General features: G+C 39.5%; 1 protein-coding gene across 1 annotated transcript in view; it reads left to right on the forward strand.

Moving 5' to 3' along the window:
* The window catches only part of LOC128734832 (protein mini spindles), a 234428-nt gene that overhangs the window by 110696 nt on the left and 101107 nt on the right, over positions 1-22625 (forward strand). Inside the window, exons 5-7 of the mRNA XM_053829197.1 lie at positions 6-528; positions 582-1589; positions 17384-17706. Of these exons, the coding sequence (XP_053685172.1) occupies positions 6-528; positions 582-1589; positions 17384-17706 (1854 nt within the window). The remainder of the gene's footprint in view (positions 1-5; positions 529-581; positions 1590-17383; positions 17707-22625) is intronic.

The raw sequence follows: 22625 nt of genomic DNA on the forward strand, positions 1-22625 counted from the left end.
TGCAGTGACCTTGAAACAGAAGATCAACCCGTGACGAATAACGGCGATGTACAACCACATATTGACATCTCAGCACAAATAACGGAATCTATTTTGTCAGAAATATCCGACAAGAACTGGAAAACTAGAAATGAAGGGTTAGAAAAAATAAAAGGCATCATTCTGGAAGCTAAATTAATTAAACCTAACCTTGGAGATTTACCGCAAGTATTGGTTCAACGGTTAATGGATAGCAATGCAAAGATTGCACAAACATCGGTTGAGATTTGCGAACAAATTGCTGTTGCAATGGGGCCTTCCTGCAAACAATACGTACGCGTATTCTTTCCAGCGTTTCTAAAAGGTCTTGGTGATGGAAAAGCTTTTATCAGATGTGCTGCTATTTCATGTATAAATACCTGGGGTGATGTAGCTGGATATAAGGAATTTTTTGAAGGAGAAATGATTGCTGATGCCCTAAAGGCCGGTAGTCCGGCATTGAAAACTGAATTATGGGGTTGGCTGGCAGAAAAATTACCACTAATTCTAGTAAGACGCATAAATCACGGTAATTTAAATTATATCATTTGACTTTTTTTTAGGCAAAAAGCATTCAGAAGGACGAGCTAAATGCGATGCTTCCTCATTTGTACGCTAATATTTCGGATAGAAATGCAGATGTTCGAAAAAATGCAAATGAAGCGGTTTTAGGAATCATGATCCATTTGGGATATGATGTTATGATGAAAGCTCTGGATAAACAAAAACCAACTTCAAAAAAAGACATTCAAGCGGCTCTGGATAGAGCACGACCGAATTTACCCATCAAGCCTTTGCCAAAAAATAAACAGCAAGCTCCTATTTTGGATGAACCACCTAAATCTACAAGACCAACCACGGCAAAAGTTCAAAAAATTAGCTCCGGAGGAGGTACAAAGCAAAACAATTCATTTGCAACTCGTAAGAAAGAAGATGAAACAGATATCTCTCCTTTATTGGCAATGAATAATATGAAAAGCCAACGTTTATTGGACGAGCAGAAGCTTAAAGTTCTAAAGTGGACCTTTACAAGTCCAAGAGACGAGTTTACAGATCTCTTGAAAGAACAAATGACATCGGCGAACGTCAATAAAGCGTTGATTGCAAATATGTTTCACGACGACTTCCGATATCACTTGAAAGTGATTGATGCACTGGTAGAAGATTTACCAAAAAATGACAATGGATTGATTTGTAACTTAGATTTAATTATGAAGTGGCTTTCTTTGCGCTTTTACGACACAAATCCGTCAGTGCTGCTTAAGGGCCTAGATTATTTAAATCTAGTATTTCAAATGCTCATCGAAAAACAATATATACTGGCGGAAAATGAAGGCAGTTCATTTGTTCCGCATCTTTTAACAAAAATAGGAGATCCTAAGGATGTGGTACGAAATGGAGTAAGAAATCTTTTGCGACAAATATGTTTGTTATATCCATTTGCGAAAGTTTTTGTGTTTGTAATGGATGCCCTGAAATCAAAAAATGCCCGTCAGCGGGCGGAATGCCTAGACGAGTTGGGATATTTAATCGAGACATACGGCCTAACAGTTTGCCAACCAACGCAACAGGTAATTTTGATTTGATAATATTTTTCCCGAAAACTATTCCTCAGAAAATAAAACGTCGAGGGTTTAATACCTATAGAAAACCAAACCTCAGAATGCACCAATAAATAGAAAGCAAAGGGAGGCGTTCCCATAGCCACAAGGTTACTGAGTCTGCTTTGACAAGGGAGTGATAAAAGCAAAGCCTTGTGCTTAAGGGCACATAAACGACTAAAATTTTTGAAAAAATCATATTTTATTTCACATTTTGATTCTGTAAACTTAGACCGCTTATTTTGATGCTAATTTGTAATGTAATCTGACCACGGGAATTAGATAAAAGACGTTTATACACATAAGCATAACCGTTTATGCGGCGTGTAATAACCTCGACGGAATAAAATGCCGCTCCTGTAAAAACACAATTGGGCACCAACTTTTCAAAAGGACCACTCTGCAAAATGCCGCCAAGTTAGCTTCGAGGTACGATGCTAGTCTTGCAAGCCAGTCGTCGTATGTTAGAATGTCGGCTAGGCGGCGCTTGCTAGATAGAGTTAGTAGGATCGTTGCACTTGCCCCGTAACTTTCCTATACTCTAATAGCCAGCTGCGAAGTCTGTCCATAAAGAAGGGTAATGTCTAAAGAAGGTATAAACCCAAGGCACAGACAAACAGACATAACTCTTGGAAGAAAAATCAGCAAAAATGATCGTACCTCACATTTAGCCTGAACACTAGCACCATCTATGATCGACATTCTCAAATATCAAATAACAACAGGAGTATCCCTGGAAGTAGCAAGTATTTTTTATGGGGAATTCCCCTTCTTTCGTCAAAAAGCACCACTTTGACCAAAAGGGAGACATTCCCCTTTAAGCCCAAATTTGAAATGACGGTTTTTAATCGGTACTAAGAATGGAAAACGAATGTTATGTCTGTTTGTCTGTGCCCAAGGCTTTGCTTTTTACTCTGCAAAATGTAAACAAACCAAGTGAGGGTTATTTTTTTCTGGACTAGCATAGAGAAAGAAACCCTTACACGGTTTTTTCAAGTTTTGCAGATTAATCCTTTTGAAAAGTTGGTGCCGAATTTTCAAACTTTATGTATACCTTTTTCTCGGAAACTAATTAACGGATTGTGTGTGGCATGTAGTGTGAACAGAGCTTAATGTTGAGCATAACACGTTACTCTAGTAACGCTTTGTCGAATAACAAAAAAATAATAATCATGCCAATAGCAAGCGGATTGGGATAACCGCGTCGCGCAAGTACAGTGAAGTAAAAAGGAAAACTGCTTAACTGGTTTCAAAACGACGCCATTGCAAAAAAAGTCTGCTTTCTATGAAATGACGCCATAAGAAAATTGCAACAAAGTCGCGCCATGCAAAATAAAGTACCGCTTAAATCGCTTCATAGCGATACTAGCCATTGCAAAAAAATGGGATAAGCAAAAATGCTCGATCACATCATTCCAAACGTCGCCATTTTAGAATCGCAACTAAGCAGTGAGCAAATAAGCAAATAGTAGTGGATTGGGACAACCACTCTATTTCAAAGTCAACCCCGCTTTTACTCAACTGCTGTGAAGCGCATGCCAATCAAATATTCTAGAAGAATTAATACCAGCATTTTATTATCTTCTTTTCACACAATTTAAATTTCTGCTAAAATATCAAATAACACAATATCGGAAATTCCCTACGATAAAACTGAACCTTGTCGTGGTGTAGGGCTTTTTAACTAATCAGTAAATGAACAGCGGTCACGTTTACTTCTGAATGTGGGTATATATCAAAATACTTTTGTGATTTCAAGTGGGACTCGGGGTAAAAATTTACCAAATGTGATTGTTGCGTTGTTCAGAAAGTGCTTTTATTCCGTTTAAGAATAAGGCCAGTATGGGGATCTCTGACAATAGATGAAGTTTTCTGGGATTCATCCTTATTTATCACAACTGTCACAAATATCTCCGAAAAATGTCGGATTGATTGAGTTGGTCGGGGGCTTAGGGTTAGTAAGGGGATGTAGGCGGGATACCAGATCCGATTGGATGCCGAAGGACCACTCTGTAATGATTACGGGTAATAGCACTTCTTAGGTAGCAGATGGGAAAATTAGGTCAATTCGTGTCGCGTGTTCGAGTTTCGGCCAGGCGGTGCTGCTAGATAGAGTAGGATTTTTGCACTGGCCCCGTGGCTGTCCTGAGCTCTGATGGCCGCCCGCGGGCTCTGTCGATGGGAAGGGGTCGAGTCTTAAAGAGACGTTTAAGCCCAGAGCTTTACAGCACTTTGGTCTCGAGGGTTGGAAGGCGGGCGAGTCTCTATATTTTGAAGCTTCTGTCGACTACCGCGAACGTCCAGCTTGTGCTGCGCTCAATTTACTTTGTATCGTGGGAATGCACTGTGAATACTAAGGGGATGAAAGATTAAATTTGCCCTGATAAGTTGATAACCACTGATGCTCCGAAATTTGTCCCTCCTATTGGTTCATTTGTGGTTGTTTGTGTTGGAAAACTGAAAGCGGGCGCGCGGTTGAAGACCGGTGTCAGGCGGGGATGACGAATTCTCCACTTCTTCACTATACCAAATATTGCAACTCGAGTGGTACAAAAAGTCCAAAGCACATTTACAAATTCGATCTATTATTTTTCTTCTCATCATCATAATTATCATCATCATCGCCATCATCATCATTATATTTAAAATATGACATTCCGGCCTTTGGCAGAGAGATCTTAGAGTCAGTTCGTGGAGTCCGCGCAGGGCCGAAACGCCTCCGCCTGCGGGTATAGGCGTGACGGCTATGCTTGGGGCTCTACCTGTGTTTTAGTGGGCGCCAGTGCCTGTCTCGTCAGGTAGAACTGATGTTTGAGGTCTCCCTGACACTTTGTTGACAACACAAAAGGGCCCAGCGCAGAGTTTTATACGCTATTAAGCGACCAGTTGGATAACCCGAAAAAAAGGAAAAAAGGAAAGGAATTAATACCAGCATTTTATTATCTTCTTTTCACACAATTTAAATTTCTGCTAAAATATCAAATAACACAATATCGGAAATTACGAGGGTACAAATATCTAAAACAGCACTCCCAACCAAAATCAAGCAATGGCAAACGAAGGAAAATACGTTCGAGTCTAGGAAGACCGCGAGCATCCTCCAAGCATCCGTGAATCGGAAGAAGCAAACCGCAGTGATATAGACGACGTGAGTACGACTCGCGATAGCAGCAGCGAATATTCAGTGAGCAAAAATGAGACCAATGTCAGTGACAGTAGCAGCTCTTGCAGTACAGACGATGACAAGTTACCATCGGAGAAAATGGAAATTGATGCAAGTGTTGAGGCTAATACCAAAGACCATCCAAGCGAACTCCGGAAAAGAAAGCAGTGACACGAGTGAGCGAATGAAACAAATAGAAAACTTCTCGCGGACATTTCGAGGATTATCAGCCTACTTCAGCCATCCGCCACTGGTAACAGCACCTTACGCCCGGTTAGCCCCAAAGCTGATCATACCTGGAACTTCGCTCATGAGCCCTTAAATGCCCAGAGCTCGTATACGACCGACCGTCCGGAACATATCAAACCTTTCCACAGTAGTGTCCATCCGAATAAAATGTGGGTTGAATGGTTTGATTTCATAGAAAACTTTAAGATTGCGGTGTCCTTGCATAATACGAACGATCCCGTTTACAAGGTAAAATTGATATACTTGTCGCTCGGGAAAGAGCTACAGGCGATTGACAAAGCCAATAACCTGCGACCCAGCTTGACTTATCCGAATTGCTACACGGAGTTCATAAAAATCATTGAAGCTCATTTGTGCTCTGACAGACACAGTTGCCGAACACCAATCATTTACGAAGTTAAAGCAGTCACCAGTCGCATTTCTTGCTCGCCTCATAAGAAATGTTAAGCTTTGCGGTTACAGTGCTAGTGATTTAGTGAAAGCAGCGTGCATCTACGGGTACGAAACTAATTTTATGGCACAATCGATCAAATCGAATGAATCAACACTCGTCAAGAGCCAGTTTCACTCCTACCAAATTTCGTCGGACGAATCTGAATTACGTGCAAATGCCGCAATGCCGGACGTTCCCGTCGAAATGGAAAGGTCGGTGATACCGTTATCATCCAGCGTCAACAAGATACAGGGTCACGGAAGGAAACAACGGACGCTTGGTGCTTTTCTGCGAAGATGGCCAAATCATTAAACGACATGTAATGCTGATGAAGAGAGTGTTTCCCTGGAAAAACCATCGCCAATTATCGATGAAAAAGTGAAGAATCCAGACAACGCAATTGCGGCAGGTGACCGTAAGTTCAATCGAATGAAGAAGGCTCTAGCGTACTTAGACCAGTACGTCCGGCCAATAGAACAATAATTATATTGTCAGAATTAAAACCTAAAAAGAGAAAAATAATAGGCATTAAAACATTGAATACATACCTGCTGATATAGTTGTTTTTGCTTTTCTGGAAGAAATTTAGTTTTGTTTATAACGGGTGGCAACTAAAATTTTGGAATTTTTTCTCAAGCTGTCAAAAAAAGACAAAGATACATGAAGAAGATCTGATTTACCGAAATCAAAGCTACTTTATCCATTGTTGAAAAAAAAAATAGTGTACATTTGAAAACGGTCCGTAATCGGCTGTTCGGCGAAGCTTCCGTATGACGTCGAAACAGGAGCATTGTACGGCCGTCATGTCAACTTTGCAAATGCATCTCTTGATTCTACCAATCAACTGTTTGCAATTTGCGGCTCTCCAGTTCTTTTTATACACAAAAGAACACAAAATCCCGAAGATTGGGCGGACGGAGACAGATTTTTCGGGTCGTGGTTTTTAAGTAAAATTGGGATCGAATGGATATTCAGGAACGATAGTGTTTGTTTGGCGTAAGGCGATGATGGTCAATTCGGCCAAAACACGTGTTGTACATCTGCAGGATGTTTTTGTAGAAACGGGATCAAAATTTTCTTCAGACATTCGTCTGGTGCACATCTTGATTGATAGCCAAACCAAAGGGCTACCAATACGGGGGGGGCCTTCCTTTCCTTTCCGCTCTTCCTCTCCTTCACCAAAAAATTTTCATTTCTTTCCCCTACCGTCCCTTCATCAATTGTAGAACCATCGTTTCAAAAAAAAATATTAATATATGTATGACCTCATTCCAAGGTCAAGACTAAAACCCGATTTAATCCACCTAGTGGTGAAAGGAACCTTTGTTATACGGTCTTACTTGCTATTTGAGATAGAAATCGACACGTCTTCGGAGTATAATTCATCTATTGGTTAACGTTACGTACTGCGTTGCTTTACATAAAATTTTTGAAAATTGAATAAGTTTGCAAAATGTGAACAAAATATGACCACTTATAAGTTTTGATAGATCCTTTTTCATGAAAGTGCTGAATAAAGATAAGTAAGTTGTTAATAATTTGAGTAAGTGCAAGTAAAAGTAAGTTGTAAGAGCAAATATTATTCTTTAACATATACATTGCGTAGTAAAGGTCTAGTTTATAGATTTTTGAACTATGCATAATTTCCTGTAATGCCTATTTGATTCACACCAATAAAGTTTTCCAGAATAAATTTCATCAATTTTTATTAACCTTCGGCTACTCACACTGTTGTATTTTGTATAACCGTGTAAGTTTTTGAACGCCACATTGTTATAAAGTTACTATTCGTTGTGTAACTAACGTATATTCTTCAATAAACTTGTTATGAGCAAAATTTCATAATTATTCAATGCATTAATACTTTAAATTGTTGGGAATATAGATCAGCATAAACTGACATCACAGAAATGAAGCATCAGCATATGAGGTGTACCGGAATTGGCCCAACTGGAATTTTCTCTCGTTTCTTCATATGGAAAAATGGTGTCTATACCCAGATAACACAAAATCGTAATAGAAAGTGCACATTAAATCGTGTTCATGTCAATTTCACATTGGAATTGTATAATGATTAGAGTATGTCACACCGAAGTGAACAATAAGTTGTTTTGCAGTCGCGCGTGTCTTCATATACAATTCATGACTGCGAATTATAAAACAGTATAGACGATTGCAATATTTGATTATATCTTAATCATATATTCAGGAGTATTTAGTTGCGTGTTAACTACGCAAAATAGAATTACAAATAGTTGTCAAAATTTTCGCATGTATATCGCCTCCACTTTGGTACATATATCTCGTATATCTCAGTTGTAATTGAGATATATAAACCAAATGGTTTACTGGGTAGGCATCAAAACAATCAGCAATAATATAAAATGTTTAACATGTTAATACAACATGTCGAGTAATTCGGGGTCAAAATTAGGGTATTTTTTATAATCAAAGTTCTACAGTTCCTAAACAAGCAAACGTAGAGGTATACTATATTCAGAAAAGTTATGTATTTTTACTATTTGTGCAACTTTGTAATACATGAAAAGGTCATACAACAATTACGAAAAGAGCTAAAATAAAAAACTGATTTCATTAATTCATATACAATAAATAAGATTTTTCTAGCTTCGCTGAAGAGATAGAGGATTACTGTCTTCAGCAAAATTTCTTGTAATAATATGCTCTAAAGCTTTGCAGAACACATCAATGTGTTATATTGAAACTGAAGAAAAATATTTTTTTTATTTCACTTTTAGGGGGATTAATCAAAATTTAAATTGCACCAGACGATAGAATTTTCAATTTCAAGAAATTTTTCCAAAGGTTCGATAAACCTAAAACCAAGTTTTCCCAGTCAAAACTCTAGTGCGCATCTCTTTTTGGCTTTGGGCCATTGTGCGCGCGAGTAACCGTATTACAAAAGTTGGCGCGAGTGTTGGAGGGTTAATATCTTTTGATCGGCAAAACCAATTCTTCTGAAATTTTGCAGATATATTTGCAGCATTAAAATCTCTAATTTGATGCAAAAATAATTCAAACTAGATAAATCATCCTAGATGAAATAGTTATAAATTATTGTAAATTTTAATGTGTTGTATTCAATTGCTCATAACTTCCAAATTAAACGTCCAATCAAAAAACAAATCAATAGTGATCTATTAGGCTATGTTACCTTTCAAATGAGACTAATAGCGCCTAAGTCGGTTTAGCCATCTTTAAGAAACAGGCGATAATTATTACCTTCCCAAGTAACAATTTGAGTTTTATTACACTCTTATGATGGCATTCAAGACCAAAATTGGTCATGAAAACCACCATAAGAGTACAATCAAACTCACATTGTTGCTTGGGTTGTCAAAACAGGTTTTTTTAGGATAACTTTTAAACTACTTGTTTGGCCCGATGTATAGAAGTTTTGGCGAATCCGTTGTGTTCAATTTTTAATAAGTTTTTCGAACAAGGTAAATTTCCTGACATTTGGAAACAATCGTATATGTTTCCGGTATATAAATCTGGCGATCGTCATAATGTACGGAATTATCGCGGAATAACCAGTCTCTCTGCGGTATCAAAGTTGTTCGAAATTATCGTGAGTAATGTAATACAGTCCCGCACTAAGAACTACATTTCAACGGCTCAACATGGCTTCGTGCCTGGTCGATAGGTCTGTACTAATCTGGTGGAATTCACTTCGATGTGCATTTCGCAAATGGAAAACAAGAAACAAGTTGATGTCATTTATACAGACTTAAAAGCTGCTTTCGATCGAATTGACCATGTAATACTTTTGCGGAAGCTTTCCCGACTTGGTGCTTCCCAACAAATGGTCGAATGGTTAAAATCCTATCTGAGCGGTAGAGTGCTACGAGTCAAACTTGGATCCAGTATTTCATCGGAATTTACCAATATATCTGGAGTCCCTCAAGGCATATGGGACCTTTGCTTTTCCTACTGTCCTTTAACGATGCTGCGTTACTGTTGGGTGTTGGCTGCATGTTAGTGTATGCTGATGATTTAAAACTGTTTGCTGATGATTTAAAACTGTTTGCTACCATAAGTAATAAAGACGACTGCTGCCGCTTGCAAGTTATGCTTGATGTGTTCGTTGGCTGGTGCAAACTGAACTGGCGTTGCAAAATGCGAAGTGATGAGCTTTTATCGCACCAAAAACCCGATAAACTTTAACTATATTATTGATGGTACTGAGCTGCGCAAAGTCGAACAACTTAATGACCTCGGTGTCTTACTGGATACTAAACTGACATTTAATTTGCACCGTGAATCAATTGTCTCTAAAGCATCCCGGCAACTTGGATTTATCTCGAAGATAGGGAGAAACTTTAAGGACGCCCACTGCCTTAAATCGTTATATTGCGCCCTAGTTCGACCGCTTCTGGAGAACTGTAATCTGATTTGGTTTCCGAAGCAGCTTACTTGGACCATACGAATTGAACGCGTACAAAGATGATTTATTAGACTAGCTTTGCGTCATCTCCCTTGGCGAAATCTAGAAAATTTGCCACCCTATGGCGATAGATGTCGTCTACTTGATCTCGACGCACTGGAACACAGGTAAAATGCAACAGGCGATATTTGTAGCTAAAATGATCAACGGGGAAATTGATTGTCCACAACTATTATCCATGCTCAACTTCCGGGCATCGCAACGAACTTTACGCTCAACGGGACTGCTGCAGACACAGTTCCATCGGACGGCATTTGGATCTTGCGAGCCAATGACTGAATGTATAAGAACGTTTACAAAAGTGGAAGAGGAAGAGTTGTTTGAGTTCGGCGAACCATCGCGCGTGTTTGCAAGAAGATTAAAAAGATCAAGCTTACTTTAAGATTTTTATTCACGTAGACTATTTTTTTGTGTCAGATGAATTGCCAATAAATAAATAAATATCGATACTATGACAAGTGACAAAAAGAAGGGCTGCGTCTTCGGCTGCGTGACGTAATCTATCCGAGTATACAATGGGAGAAAACCAAATGTTACTCCACAATGAACGTTCTGTTCTTCAACATTTACTTCTTTTCCCTCGGCTTGGTTAGAAGTAATTAGAAAAACAATATTTTGTTTTTTTTTGTAGAGGGAGAAGGAGATTACGCTCGCCGAGGTAAGTCGCAGAGATTGCAACAGACGTAGGACTACGTCTTTAATTTCGATATTGGAGGGCACTTTAGAAAAACGAAGAGGGAACATGTAACGAAAAGTGGTTATAGTTTGCACGCTTATAACTTAGTCATCCCTCAATAGATTCTAGAGATATTGGCATCAATCGATTGAAAATTTTTCAAAGAATCGATTACAGTACAGTAGATTATATGTTCCCCTAAGACTTTTAAAAAATTGAAAATCATTAGGCATTGTTTGACTAAAAATTCACGATCTGTGATTGGTCGGAATAAGTAGTAGTGATTTGCCGTAGCGAAAATGATGTTTCCATACCACAAGCGGTTATATTATACAACCATACTTAAATTTACACTCATTCCAGTTGTTACGTATGCATTTACATTTTTCCTTTTTTATAAAACCAGCCCTAATGGTTGTACGAAAGGGTGACGTAAGACTATATCAGATCATTAGATCAAAGACTAATGCAATTTGCATTTCTGGCATAATGTTTATAAGAATCTGTGAGTGCCATTGTTTAAGTGAATGTTTAAAAGAAAAGAGAAATATTCAGTCAATTCTTCATTGAATGCAATGGTAGCTATGAAACGCCTACAACCTTTGAGACATAGAAATATCCTTTACAAATCACTTGTGTGCATCTTAATTGTTAAAATAGTAATGAATGACCTGCCCACAGATTATTGTATTAAATATGATTATGCGTAGCTTGACATGTTTCAATAATCTTACTTTAAAAGGGCCTTTGGATACAAATAAGCTTAAAGCCAAAGCACGTTCATCGCAAATATGACGTCCTTCTCTTTTGACATGAATGTCAACCGGCACGTAATAAGCGGTGTCGATTCACTGTATTTTGCTCCGAGAAGGTTTTACTAGTTTACTTTCACAGCTTACAGCTTACTACTTGTTACACAGCAGAAAATATGGCACATACGCAAAAATTTCTGTTTTATATGAATGAGAGTCCTTATCCTCCTACCACAGGAGTGAGGGATCTCAAACCATCATAAAATAAATTCATGCCTCCAAAAACCCTCACATGCCAAATTTGGTTCCATTTATTTAATTAGTTCTCGAGTTATGAGGAAATTTGTGTTTCATCTGTATAGGAGCCCCCCCTGTTAAAAGACGGATGGGTCTCAGTACACCATAGTAAAAATTCCTGCGTTCTAAAACCCCGCATGCCAAATTTGGTTTCATTTGCTTGATTAGTTCTAGAGTTATGGGGAAATTTGTATTTCGTTTATATGGGAGCCCCCCCTCTTAGAACGGGAAGGAGTCTCAGCACACCATAGAAAAAATTCCCACCTCCAAAAACCCCCACATGTCAAATTTGGTTCCTTTTGCTTGATTAGTTCTCGAGTTTTGAGGATATTTGTGTTTCAATTGTATAGAAGCCCCCCTCTTACGCTCTCCATAAAATTGCTCTCTTATCCCCTCCATAAAATCCAACGACATATAAATTTTTCAGTTTCTGTAGCGCGCGAACCGGTTCGAGATTCAGTGGAAGTTAGTAGCTGTCAGGAGGTCGGTGCCGTCACGCTTGCTGTCATCAGTAAGTGGCCAAAGACCAGCAGAATGTCATCGAAAAACATAACAGTGAAACTGTCAAAACCGAAAATTGTTAAACATTAAATCTGCTTGCGGTTGCGGTTAAAATTGATCGGATACAAAATTGTAAGTAAGAAAATGTATAGTTAGACACTCGCAGTAAATAAAATGTATTATAGCTTTGAGCTCTTGCGACGTGATTTCTACGCGTAGTGCTTCAGGGAGTCCGAAATCTCCAACCGTACCAACAGAAACTCAAAGAATTTTGGGATAAAAAGCTACAATGCTTCGGAAGTCATTCATCCGGCAAACGCGATCTCAAACACGAGCAGTGGTTGCGATCGTCCTAATAAGGTCGAACAATTCATGGTGCAGTGTAAAGATTGTACCCGTTGGTACCACTTTTCTTGTGCTGGAGTAAATAACGAAACTGTAAAATCGAATTCGTTTTCTTGTGTACAATGCATACGTCCCGTTCCCATTCCTGTTCAACCAGCAGTTTCTGAAACCAGCCATTTGACTACATCTAGTTCCCGTGCCCATCGTTTAGCACTTGATTTGCAACGATTGGAGAAGGAAAAGTTGTTGACGGAGAAAGCGGCGTTGGCGCAGTTAGAGCGAGAGAAAGAGTACCTTGCACGAAAGTATGACCTGATAAATAAGGCGGGTTCGTCTGGAAACATGAGCGTTAGAAGTAGTACCAGCCGGACGCGGGACTGGGTGCAAGACCAGAATGTAGAGTAAGCCGGAGGATGTGGTGGAAGTATTTTGCCCGGTGATGCAGTAGTAGATGCAGGCACTATGAGTGATCAAGTGCATCCCTTTTCAACACGTTTTCAAACGTTGCCGGTTACTAGTAAAATTGACGATAGAGCAACATCTGTAGCTAGTAATACAGCCGATAACGAGCTGGCTTACGCGATCAGTGGAATAAACCCCGCTAATAGAGCGAATGCTGAAGGAAAGAGTTTAGACTGCGAGTTTCAAAATCCAGTTTCTCTTTTAACTTCTGTGCATATTCGGAGTTTTGTTGATATGTTGAACGATACAACTCCCCGTATAACTACAACAAGTGCAATTCGGAAGCACGTTCCGAAGCAGTACGATGAGTGGCAAAAGAAAACTGACGAAATGCGAAAGCGTCATGAACAACAACAACAGTATGAGCAGGAGATGAATAAGCCGGATGACAGGGAAAATTACTTAATTAGGAAGCTACAGGAGGCGGAAAAGATATTTGAATTACAATGCCAACGGGAAGCAGACCTACGACAGCAGATTCAAGTCCGAGAGCGATAGACGCCGAACTGTGGACGCAGACTAGAAGCGAGTTAGCAAATCGAGATGTTGAACTTCAACGTTTGCAAAAGGTACAAGCAGCGTATGACCAGCTGCAGAAGAAAATTGCCCTAGTACATGTTCGTGAGAATAATGAAATCCAAGCGCAGGCCACACCTCACTTAGTCCGTAATGCAGAGATTCCGGCGGCAACAGGTAACGACTCTAGACAGGTTCCTCCTTCAGGTCGATCATATCCACATGCCCCAAGCCTTGCATCACTAAATGATCAATGTGACGAGTACTCCTTTACGTCACCAGTTGGTTATCGCTCAAACTTTTCAACTTTCACGAGTATCCCAAGAAGTACAAATCGTATCCCTTCGTTCAATGCCAAGGGAACGCATGTACCGTTTAACTGTGCCGCCCCACATGGAGGTAATCCGAACTGTCGCCCACCGATAAATCAAACTGTTGTTCTCTCTCATGTGTTCCCATATGAAACACAGCGATAGCCCTATAGCTTTCCGCCAGTACAATCTGCCCTGAGCTACGGTTTCGATACACTGCTAGAAGGCGGACCCACGAAGCAGCAACTCACTGCTAGACATGTTATTTCGAAGGACTTGCCTCTCTTTGATGGTAAAGCGGAAGATTGGCCTTCGTTCATCAGCAGCTACCACCACTCCACCAGTGTATGTGGGTTTTCAGATTCCGAAAACTTATTACGTCTTCAAAGGGCTTTGAAAGGTGAAGCCAAGCGTGATGTAAGTAGTCTTCTGCTACATCCTGCCACGGTTTCTCAAGTAATATGGACGCTACAGGTTCGATTTGGGAAACCTGAACGGATCGTGGATGAATTGATTGCACGTGTACTGGATACACCGATTCCGAAGTCAGGGCAATCTGAGGATGTGAAATACGGTCTAATGGTGCAGAATCTGTGTGGGCATCTGCTCGCAATGTGGATGGAAAACCATTTGTCGAATCCCATTTTGTTACGTGATATCGTAGCTAAACTACCTGATTCAGTAAAATTGAATTGGGCCTTGTATCAAGAGCAACTTCCGGTAGTAAATCTTGGCCATTTTAGTGACTAGATTGCAAGAGTTGCCTATGCGATGAGCAACCTGCCAACGACAGCGGAGTGTCAATCGAAATCAACCAAGAACGATAAAAATAATACCAGAGAATTTGTTAATGCGCATACTGCTGAAGTTGAAGTGAATGTGACAGATGCGGAAAGCTCGGGTGAACCATACAAGCAGCCAATTCCTACGGTAGAGAAGCCAGTAACATCTGATATATGTTTATCCTGCGGTGGAGGTAGTCATCAAGTGGCAAACTGCGCGACGTTCGAGAAACTCCATGCGACACGCATTTGTTGCGCGACAGGCGACACGCATTTGTTGCCAAATTCGAAATCCCACTGTATTATTCGTGGCTGTTTGAAGTGTTCAGGTTAAAAATGGTCAAACGAACGTGGGTCCACGGTTTCTAGCGCTTCATTTGATTTCATATGAACTGAGACTTCTACTGGGCTTTAGAAAAAGACGTGAACTAAATGTATAAGTTAAATTTTGCAATATTTGAAGACTTAAACGCAATTAGTTTACATTTGAGTAAAATTCTTTTGGTAGGAATAAATTCGTCTTATATGTTTTACAATAGCAAAACAAAAATGGTAATTATGTTGCTGAGCCCTGTACAATTATGTAAAACCTTCATTTCCATTTGTTACCTAGCCATTAATGAACCCAGGTAACAATTTGGGTTTTATTACACTCTTATGCTGGCATTTAAGACCAAAATTGGTCATTAAAACTGCCATAAGAGTATAATAAAATTAACATTGTTGCTTAGAAAGCTATCCCCGAATAAAGTGAAGGGTGGTGCTATAATTTCTCAGTTGTTGCACTGCGGTCAATAAAATTGATTTTTGGTTTATTGTTAGAGTTTCAGTTTAGCTTAAACTTGTCACGCACGAAAAATTATTTAAATCGATTGAAAGAAACCTAAGAGATTGTGGTGAGCGTAATACACCTTATATCGTCTTATTCGGGGAGCCGCTGTACAAGGTCTAAAGATTAAAGATACTTAGTCCTTTTAAAATATATACACGACAAACTTATTGAACAATTTAGTCGCTCTGGAAATAATAGGCACGTTACCGTCAGTGCTAGCCAACAGAATAATCCATATGAAGCGATCGCATATGATCGCCTCGCAATCGCATCGCTTCTTATCACGTTGTTTCGCTTTGGCGAAAAAGTTTAGGTAATGAAAATGGATCCTTTCGTGGTATCCAGCATATCAGCAAAACTTCATTCCTATCAAAAATAATATTTGACCTATAAATGCTCATATCAAATGATTAATAAGATGGTATAATAAAGGTTCCTTTCACCACTAGGTGGATTAAATCGGATTTTTTATAAATCTGCACTCAAAATAATCCGCACATAACTAATGGAAAATTTCCATATGAAAATCCTTATGATTATTATGTGCCACATATAAACACAATGCGCCCAGAAGTACACATGAAAATTATATGAATACTAGCTGACCCGACAAACTTCGTATTGCCACAAATTAACCTGTGTTGTACATAAATCATGAATCTCGGATGATCTTTGTTACAATCTCGAGTTTTGCAAGCCCCCCAGTGGGCGGCGCTTCCGACGGCGGGTCACCGGCAACACTCGCGACCGTCTCGTCCTGAATGATCTAGTGTATCCGGTGTCGAGATAGGGGATCTGTACCTCGAAATTGTGTAACCGCTGCGTCCATTTGGAAAGCTAGTTCGTCTCGTAGCTGTTGTTGTTGTCGACCCATGTCTTGTCCTGGGGCGTGTGACTCCCCAACTGGTGTGTTTACAGATGCAACTGATTCGCGTCTTGCTGCATCTATTCCAACAGAACTCCTCCTCGACGTATCACTCGATCTATTCCCTGTTCCCTCGAGCTCCCTTTGCACTTCCAACTTAATGGTATCCAGCTCTGTGGTAGTGAGCATGTTATTCGACAGTATTGTTCGTCGTCGACTGTACAGTTTGTTCCGATCAAGTTGGTTAGCAAATCGAGGGAACCGTTCATTGAACATGTCCAGCATCATTGGTCTGCCGGACATATCCGTCTCCAACCTCGTGCAAACGTAGTAGCAGCGGATCACATATATATTCATCTCTCTCGTCCACATGATCCGTTGCCGTGGGCGGCCTGCCAAAGTGAGCGACTGACGTCGGTCAGTCGTAGCATCATTAGCAGGTGCAGCATTGCCTTGGTGGTGTCTGTTGCTGCTTCGTCTGTTTCGCGTTCGGTTTACGGGCTGAGCCCGTTGACGTTGGTCGCTCTTGCACCTGATCATCCTCCAGCCGCTGGCCGCTCGCTCTGTCCCCCGTTCCAGGACCAGCTCCAGTAGGGGCTCCCTCCTCGGGCGATCGCATGATATCTCGATTTCTTAGATTGTACTCCATATTGGGTTGACTTTTCTTTCCGGAAGCCTAACCGGTTAGTGAGGTCATGGGCTAAGGTACTTATAGCGGTACCCGCTCGCTTTGTCAGGACTGGTGTTCGGGTATTGTGGTTTTTCATGGGAACTAGACAGAGCCCACTGTTGAACCCCACCACACCCATAGACCATCCCCGCTGCTTGTCCGGGATTGCTTATTTAATTCGCAACTAACCATTATATCTAATGGCCGTTAGTTATCCGCAACCTACAACCCGCCCGGCCGCTTGCAGCTAAGCGCCGTTGAGTCCTCACCTACTCGAACGGTACCGTGGTTATTATTATTATTATTATTATTGTTATTATTATTATTATTATTATTATTATTATTATTATTATTATTATTCTCACTAAGAACACCACCCTGTAATATTGTTGAAGAATGTTAGTTTGATTTGAAACTTGACACTGAGTCAATTTATTTTCAGGCTGCACTCAAGGAAATTGCAAAACACATATCCGATAGAGACAACTCTGTCCGCAATGCTGCACTGAACACTGTCGTGCAAGCTTTCTTCCTTGCTGGAGAAAAGGTTTATAAACTGATTGGACAACTATCAGAAAAAGATTTATCAATGTTGGATGAACGAATTAAGCGCTCGAAAAAAACTATCATTAAAAAACCTAGTAGCACCCTTGAAATGGCGAAGGCGTCATCAGTATCGGAATTAAATATTGAGAGCGAGCTGGTGAATGACGAAGATGAAGAAAACATTCAAATAGAACAATCTGTGGAAATTGAGCCAGCGCGGTAAGTTGAACAAAATTTGTTTTCGAGTTTATAGTATAATTATCATAGTTTACACCAAAGAAATAGTTAAAACTGCTTAGGATCAGTGAAAAGTAGTCAATAGTATAGTGAAACAAAAGAACAGCAGGTCAACGGGAATAACTCAGTCATAAAGCATTTAAGATTCATGATATTTTTCGGTAAAGTGATGTTTGCAAACCTACATCACGTGATCTAGTTTGAGAAAAATTGGTTAACTTCTTAATATATTTTTCAACAAAAATCATTTTGTGGGGATGGTCAACGTGCAATCATTTTCAGGTGAATTTCAAAAATATAATCTACTAAATCCAATGTAGATTCACTGCATCACATCACGTAGCAATAAAATCTAATAATGAAAAAAACATGTTTGCTAACACTATAACGCATTATTTTTTCCTGAACATTCGGCTTGGAAACTGTGAGACAACAGGCTTATACAGTGTGACACATACATGCATTCGAACAAAAACAGTCATATATTTTTGTTAATGAGGGATTCCACGCCAAGTGACGAAAAATTAACATTTTTTTTAATTTCTCATTTTTGATTTAGTTGAAACTTTGCATAGCTGTTCTCCTTTATAAATGGTGTCATTTTATCATGTCAGGTATTTTTTCAAGATGTCGACTGCTTTTTCAAAAGGACCTAACCAAAAATGTTGCCAATCCATTAAATATTTTATATTGGAAAAATAGTTTATTTAATCGAAATAGTGTCTTCAGCAAAGTTGTAGACAATCAAATTGCCTTTCTAAAAAAATGTGCACTGTAAAAATTTTTTTTTGTTGATAAAAAAAGAAAAAACTTAAAAGTTGCATCTCTAAAAAAGCGCATTTTTTAAAAATTAAATTTTTTGACATTTTAAAGGTAACAATATATAGGGGAGAGTAGTCAACAGTGAGACAACAGGAACAGTGAGACAGCGGGATTAGCTACGTCATGAAACATTCAAGATCCATGATATTTTCATGGAAAGTGAAGTTTATGAACCTACATCGCATAATGTAGTTTGAGTAGAGATTGGCAATCCGCTCCTGATCCATTGAAAAGATCCGGATCCGTAAAAAGAATGACTGATCCGTGGATCTTTTCTTTTAAGACACGGATCTTTGCCCGTGCGACTTTTAGTCTGCTGCGAATTTCATTAGGGTTTATTTCGCCACTGACAGTTTTATCTAGAATTTCATTTGATGTCTTATCTAGTACCTAGCTCTTCGTTCTCTTCATTCTATTTCAGGTTGTTATCATGAAGGTAGACTAATGACGAGGCAGGATAAAATGAGATCATAGACAATAGGCCGTATGAATAAAAAAGTTAGAGCAAACTCTCCCATAAGATTTACACAAAAGTAGTAAATAAGTAAAGCAAACTGTTTAATTCATACGGCCTAATGGCTCTATATTCCGTACGCCTTAACAATAATTTCAAATTTGGGTTTGAATGGAAATATCTCCGTAGCCATAACGCATTTTAACAAGATGACGGAAAACCCGTTTTAAAGTACTAGTTTATACGAGAAACGCGTGCACGTAAAGCATGCGTGACGATATTCTCCGTAGAATCTTCTTCAGTTTTTCTTTCTCTCCATGAAGATTGGCTCTTTTCTCAAATTTTGCCTGAAAAATAGAGAAAAAACCCAAATATATATTCAGTGTAACCAAAGATCCGATGAACCGTTCCGAAGATCCGGATCCTTGACTAAATGAACCGGCTCTGATCCGATCAGTCTAGTGATCCGTTTTGCCCATCACTAAGTTTGAGAAAAATTTGTTGATTTTTTCATATATTTTTAAACAAAAATCAGTTTTGGGGTTCAAAGTAAGTTTTTTTTGCATTCATTTTCAGGTGATTTTTAACAAAAAAATACATATTATATTTAAATTTAAATTGCTGCAAGGCATCACATAGTAATAATAGTTATTATTTAAAAAAATATGACAATCGAATTTTTTGCTAATTCCGCCAGTTAACTCTTTTACGTAAAACATTCCTGTTGGAAACGGTGATACTCAGAGGCATGAGTGACACTGAGACATAGCTTTCGGCAATTTTTTTTGAAATGTAAATAAATGTGAAATGTAAATTCAAAGTCAGGTTTCCAGGATTTGTCCTTTATATGCGTAGGTTTGCAAGTTTCTGGGGAGTTCATGGGTGTTTTAATATACAAATTTTCACAGTAAAGTAGAAAACAACTTTCCGCATTGCTTAGCCTGATAAAATGAAGCGGATAGCATTAAAATATTCGCCATCATTACAAACCATTTCGCCGAATACCATTTTGCGGAACACCAATTCTCAGTTGACCATAACGCGGAATATAGAGTTTCGCAGAATACCATTTCGCGAAAAACCTTACGCGGGATGTACCATTTCACGGAAAATCTTTTCGTAGAAAGTACCATTCCACAGACCCAACTGAAGGAAAGTAGTATAGGTCAGTAGATCTAGGAAAATAAATAAACCTAGATTGAGGTGATCTGTACGGGGGAATGCCCCACGCTGCGGCCGGTGCTTCCGACGGTCGGTCGCCGGCCGCACTCGCATTATAATAGCATTAAAATATTCGCCATCATTACAAACCATTTCGCCGAATACCATTTTGCGGAACACCAATTCTCGGTTGACCATAACGCGGAATATAGAGTTTCGCAGAAAACCATTTCGCGAAAAACCTTACGCGGGATGTACCATTTCACGGAAAATCCTTTCGTAGAAAATACCATTTCACAGACCCAACTGAAGGAAAGTAGTATATTTGCTTATTTAGATCACCGTGACACTAATATTATTAGAACTTGTTGATTCTTTTCGGTGAAAATCAAAAAACTATTGATTTGGTGTGACGTTTCTGCCTACTGTTTTCCTTCGGCCATCATCAGACGTCTACAAAACAATTATAAAATTTATTTACGATTACATTTTACATACAACATAAAATTTTCAGTCAATTACAATACATTTACTTGGTCTAATTTATCACTTAATTGATTTTCACCGAAAAGAATCAACAAGTTCTAATAATGAAAGTAGTATAGGTCAGTAGATCTAGGAAAATAAATAAACCTAGATTGAGGTGATCTCTACGGGGGGGATGCCCCACGCTGCGGCCGGCGCTTCCGACGGTAGGTCGCCGGCAACACTCGCGGCCTGTGGCCGTCTCGCGCTTAATTATCTAATGTTACTATTGATAGTTTTTGGTGGTCTTGTTATTGATAAATGTTTTATGAAAGAGTCTAAAATGACTCGAGTTCGATTAGTTTTTGAGTTACGCAAAAATTTCTGTTTTATTTGTATGAGAGTTCTTATCCCCCTACCCAGGGGTCTCAAACAATCATTAAAAAAATTACTCCCTCCAAAACCCCCCACATGCCAAATTTGGTTCCATTTGCTTTAGTTCTCGAGGTATGAGGAAATTTGTATTTAATTCGTATTTGAATTAGTTGTTGAAATTTATATTACAACTTTATATCAGGTCAAGGAAAACACAAAAACGAAAAAAGATACTTGATGACTAAATCGAACACACAAATTAATAATTGATACTAAGCAAAAAACATTAAACAATTACACTAGTCTTTTTGTAAAGTTTTTAAAGGTCGATATAGTTGGCTTTAGTTTGGCGTCTATTGGGAGACCGTTCCAGCATGTGGCTCCGTATATGAGCACGCTTTTTCCACTACTAGTTGTATGCCTAGGAATGATGATACATCGCGTACGTTGCTGCTGTACAGGTTGCAGGAGCTGTTAATATAATCGGGCTGGTTGCCGAAATAAGCTTGTTGTATGAAGCAACATATTCTACGCCGGTAGTTAGCTGGTAGATCGACTCCGAGGATAGTATTTCGAACGGCGGCAGTTATGTCTTGACGCTGTAGCTTGTATACAAACCGTACAGCAGATTTGAAATAGCGTCGTAGTTGGTCTTTTAGGGATGTCGATAGTCCAGGATAGTATACGATGTCGCCGTACATGAAGATGGGCGTTACCACCGCTTTCACCAGCTTGCGTCGTGTTTGCAAAGAAAGCACCGAGGAAAATCGGCGAAACGTGCGCAGGACGTTATAGGCTTTCATAACGACATCGTTCACTTGATGAGTCCAAGTCAAATTGTGATCTAGCTTCAGTCCAAGGTTCGTTACTTCGTTAGATAGCGGCACTGTTTCGCCACAAAAAGTAATGTTGGTTTGTGGGAAAATCAGCCCAGTCTTACTGAAGATGATGGCTTGAGTTTTCTTTGGGTTAGGCGCCAGTCAGTTTGCATCGGCCCAGTGCACGATGGCTTCGAGGTCTGTGTTGATGGCTTGTACAAGTCTGTCGACGTCAGAGGCTGGACCAGAAAAGTAGACCTGCAGATCATCAGCGTAAAAATGGTAGTTGCATTTTAATGTCGAAGGCAAGCTGTTTATGTACAAGCTAAATGGAATCACGCTCAGACAAGACCCTTGTGGCGTCCCGTCGGGAACATCTCGCTCATCTGACATGATTCCGCCTAGGCGGACCGATTGCTTTCTGCGTTGCAAGAATGAAGCCACCAGGCCACATGCTGCATCCGAAAAGAAGACCTCGTTCCGAAGTTTAGTCTTGAGAATTTGGTGATTTACGCAGTTAAAAGCGAGCGAAAAATCAACAAGGACCATTACCGTGCACGTGTTGTTATCCAGGTTGGAATATACATCGTGTACTACCTTAGCCAGAGCGGTGGTAGTACTGTAAGCTTTTCGGTAGCTAGATTGAAATTTCGCCAACAAAGGTAGAGGCGCCTGCGAATTGTCCAGGTACTCCGTGATTTGCGTGAGGAGTATTTTTTCAAGCACTTTTGATATGGCAGGTAAAACACTAATTGGTCGGAAGTCCTTGGGCTGGGTAGGGTTGGATTGTTTTGGGATGGGAGTAA

The sequence above is a fragment of the Sabethes cyaneus genome, chromosome 2 (genome assembly GCF_943734655.1).
Source record: "Sabethes cyaneus chromosome 2, idSabCyanKW18_F2, whole genome shotgun sequence".
In the NCBI taxonomy this organism is placed as follows: Eukaryota; Metazoa; Arthropoda; class Insecta; order Diptera; family Culicidae; genus Sabethes; species Sabethes cyaneus.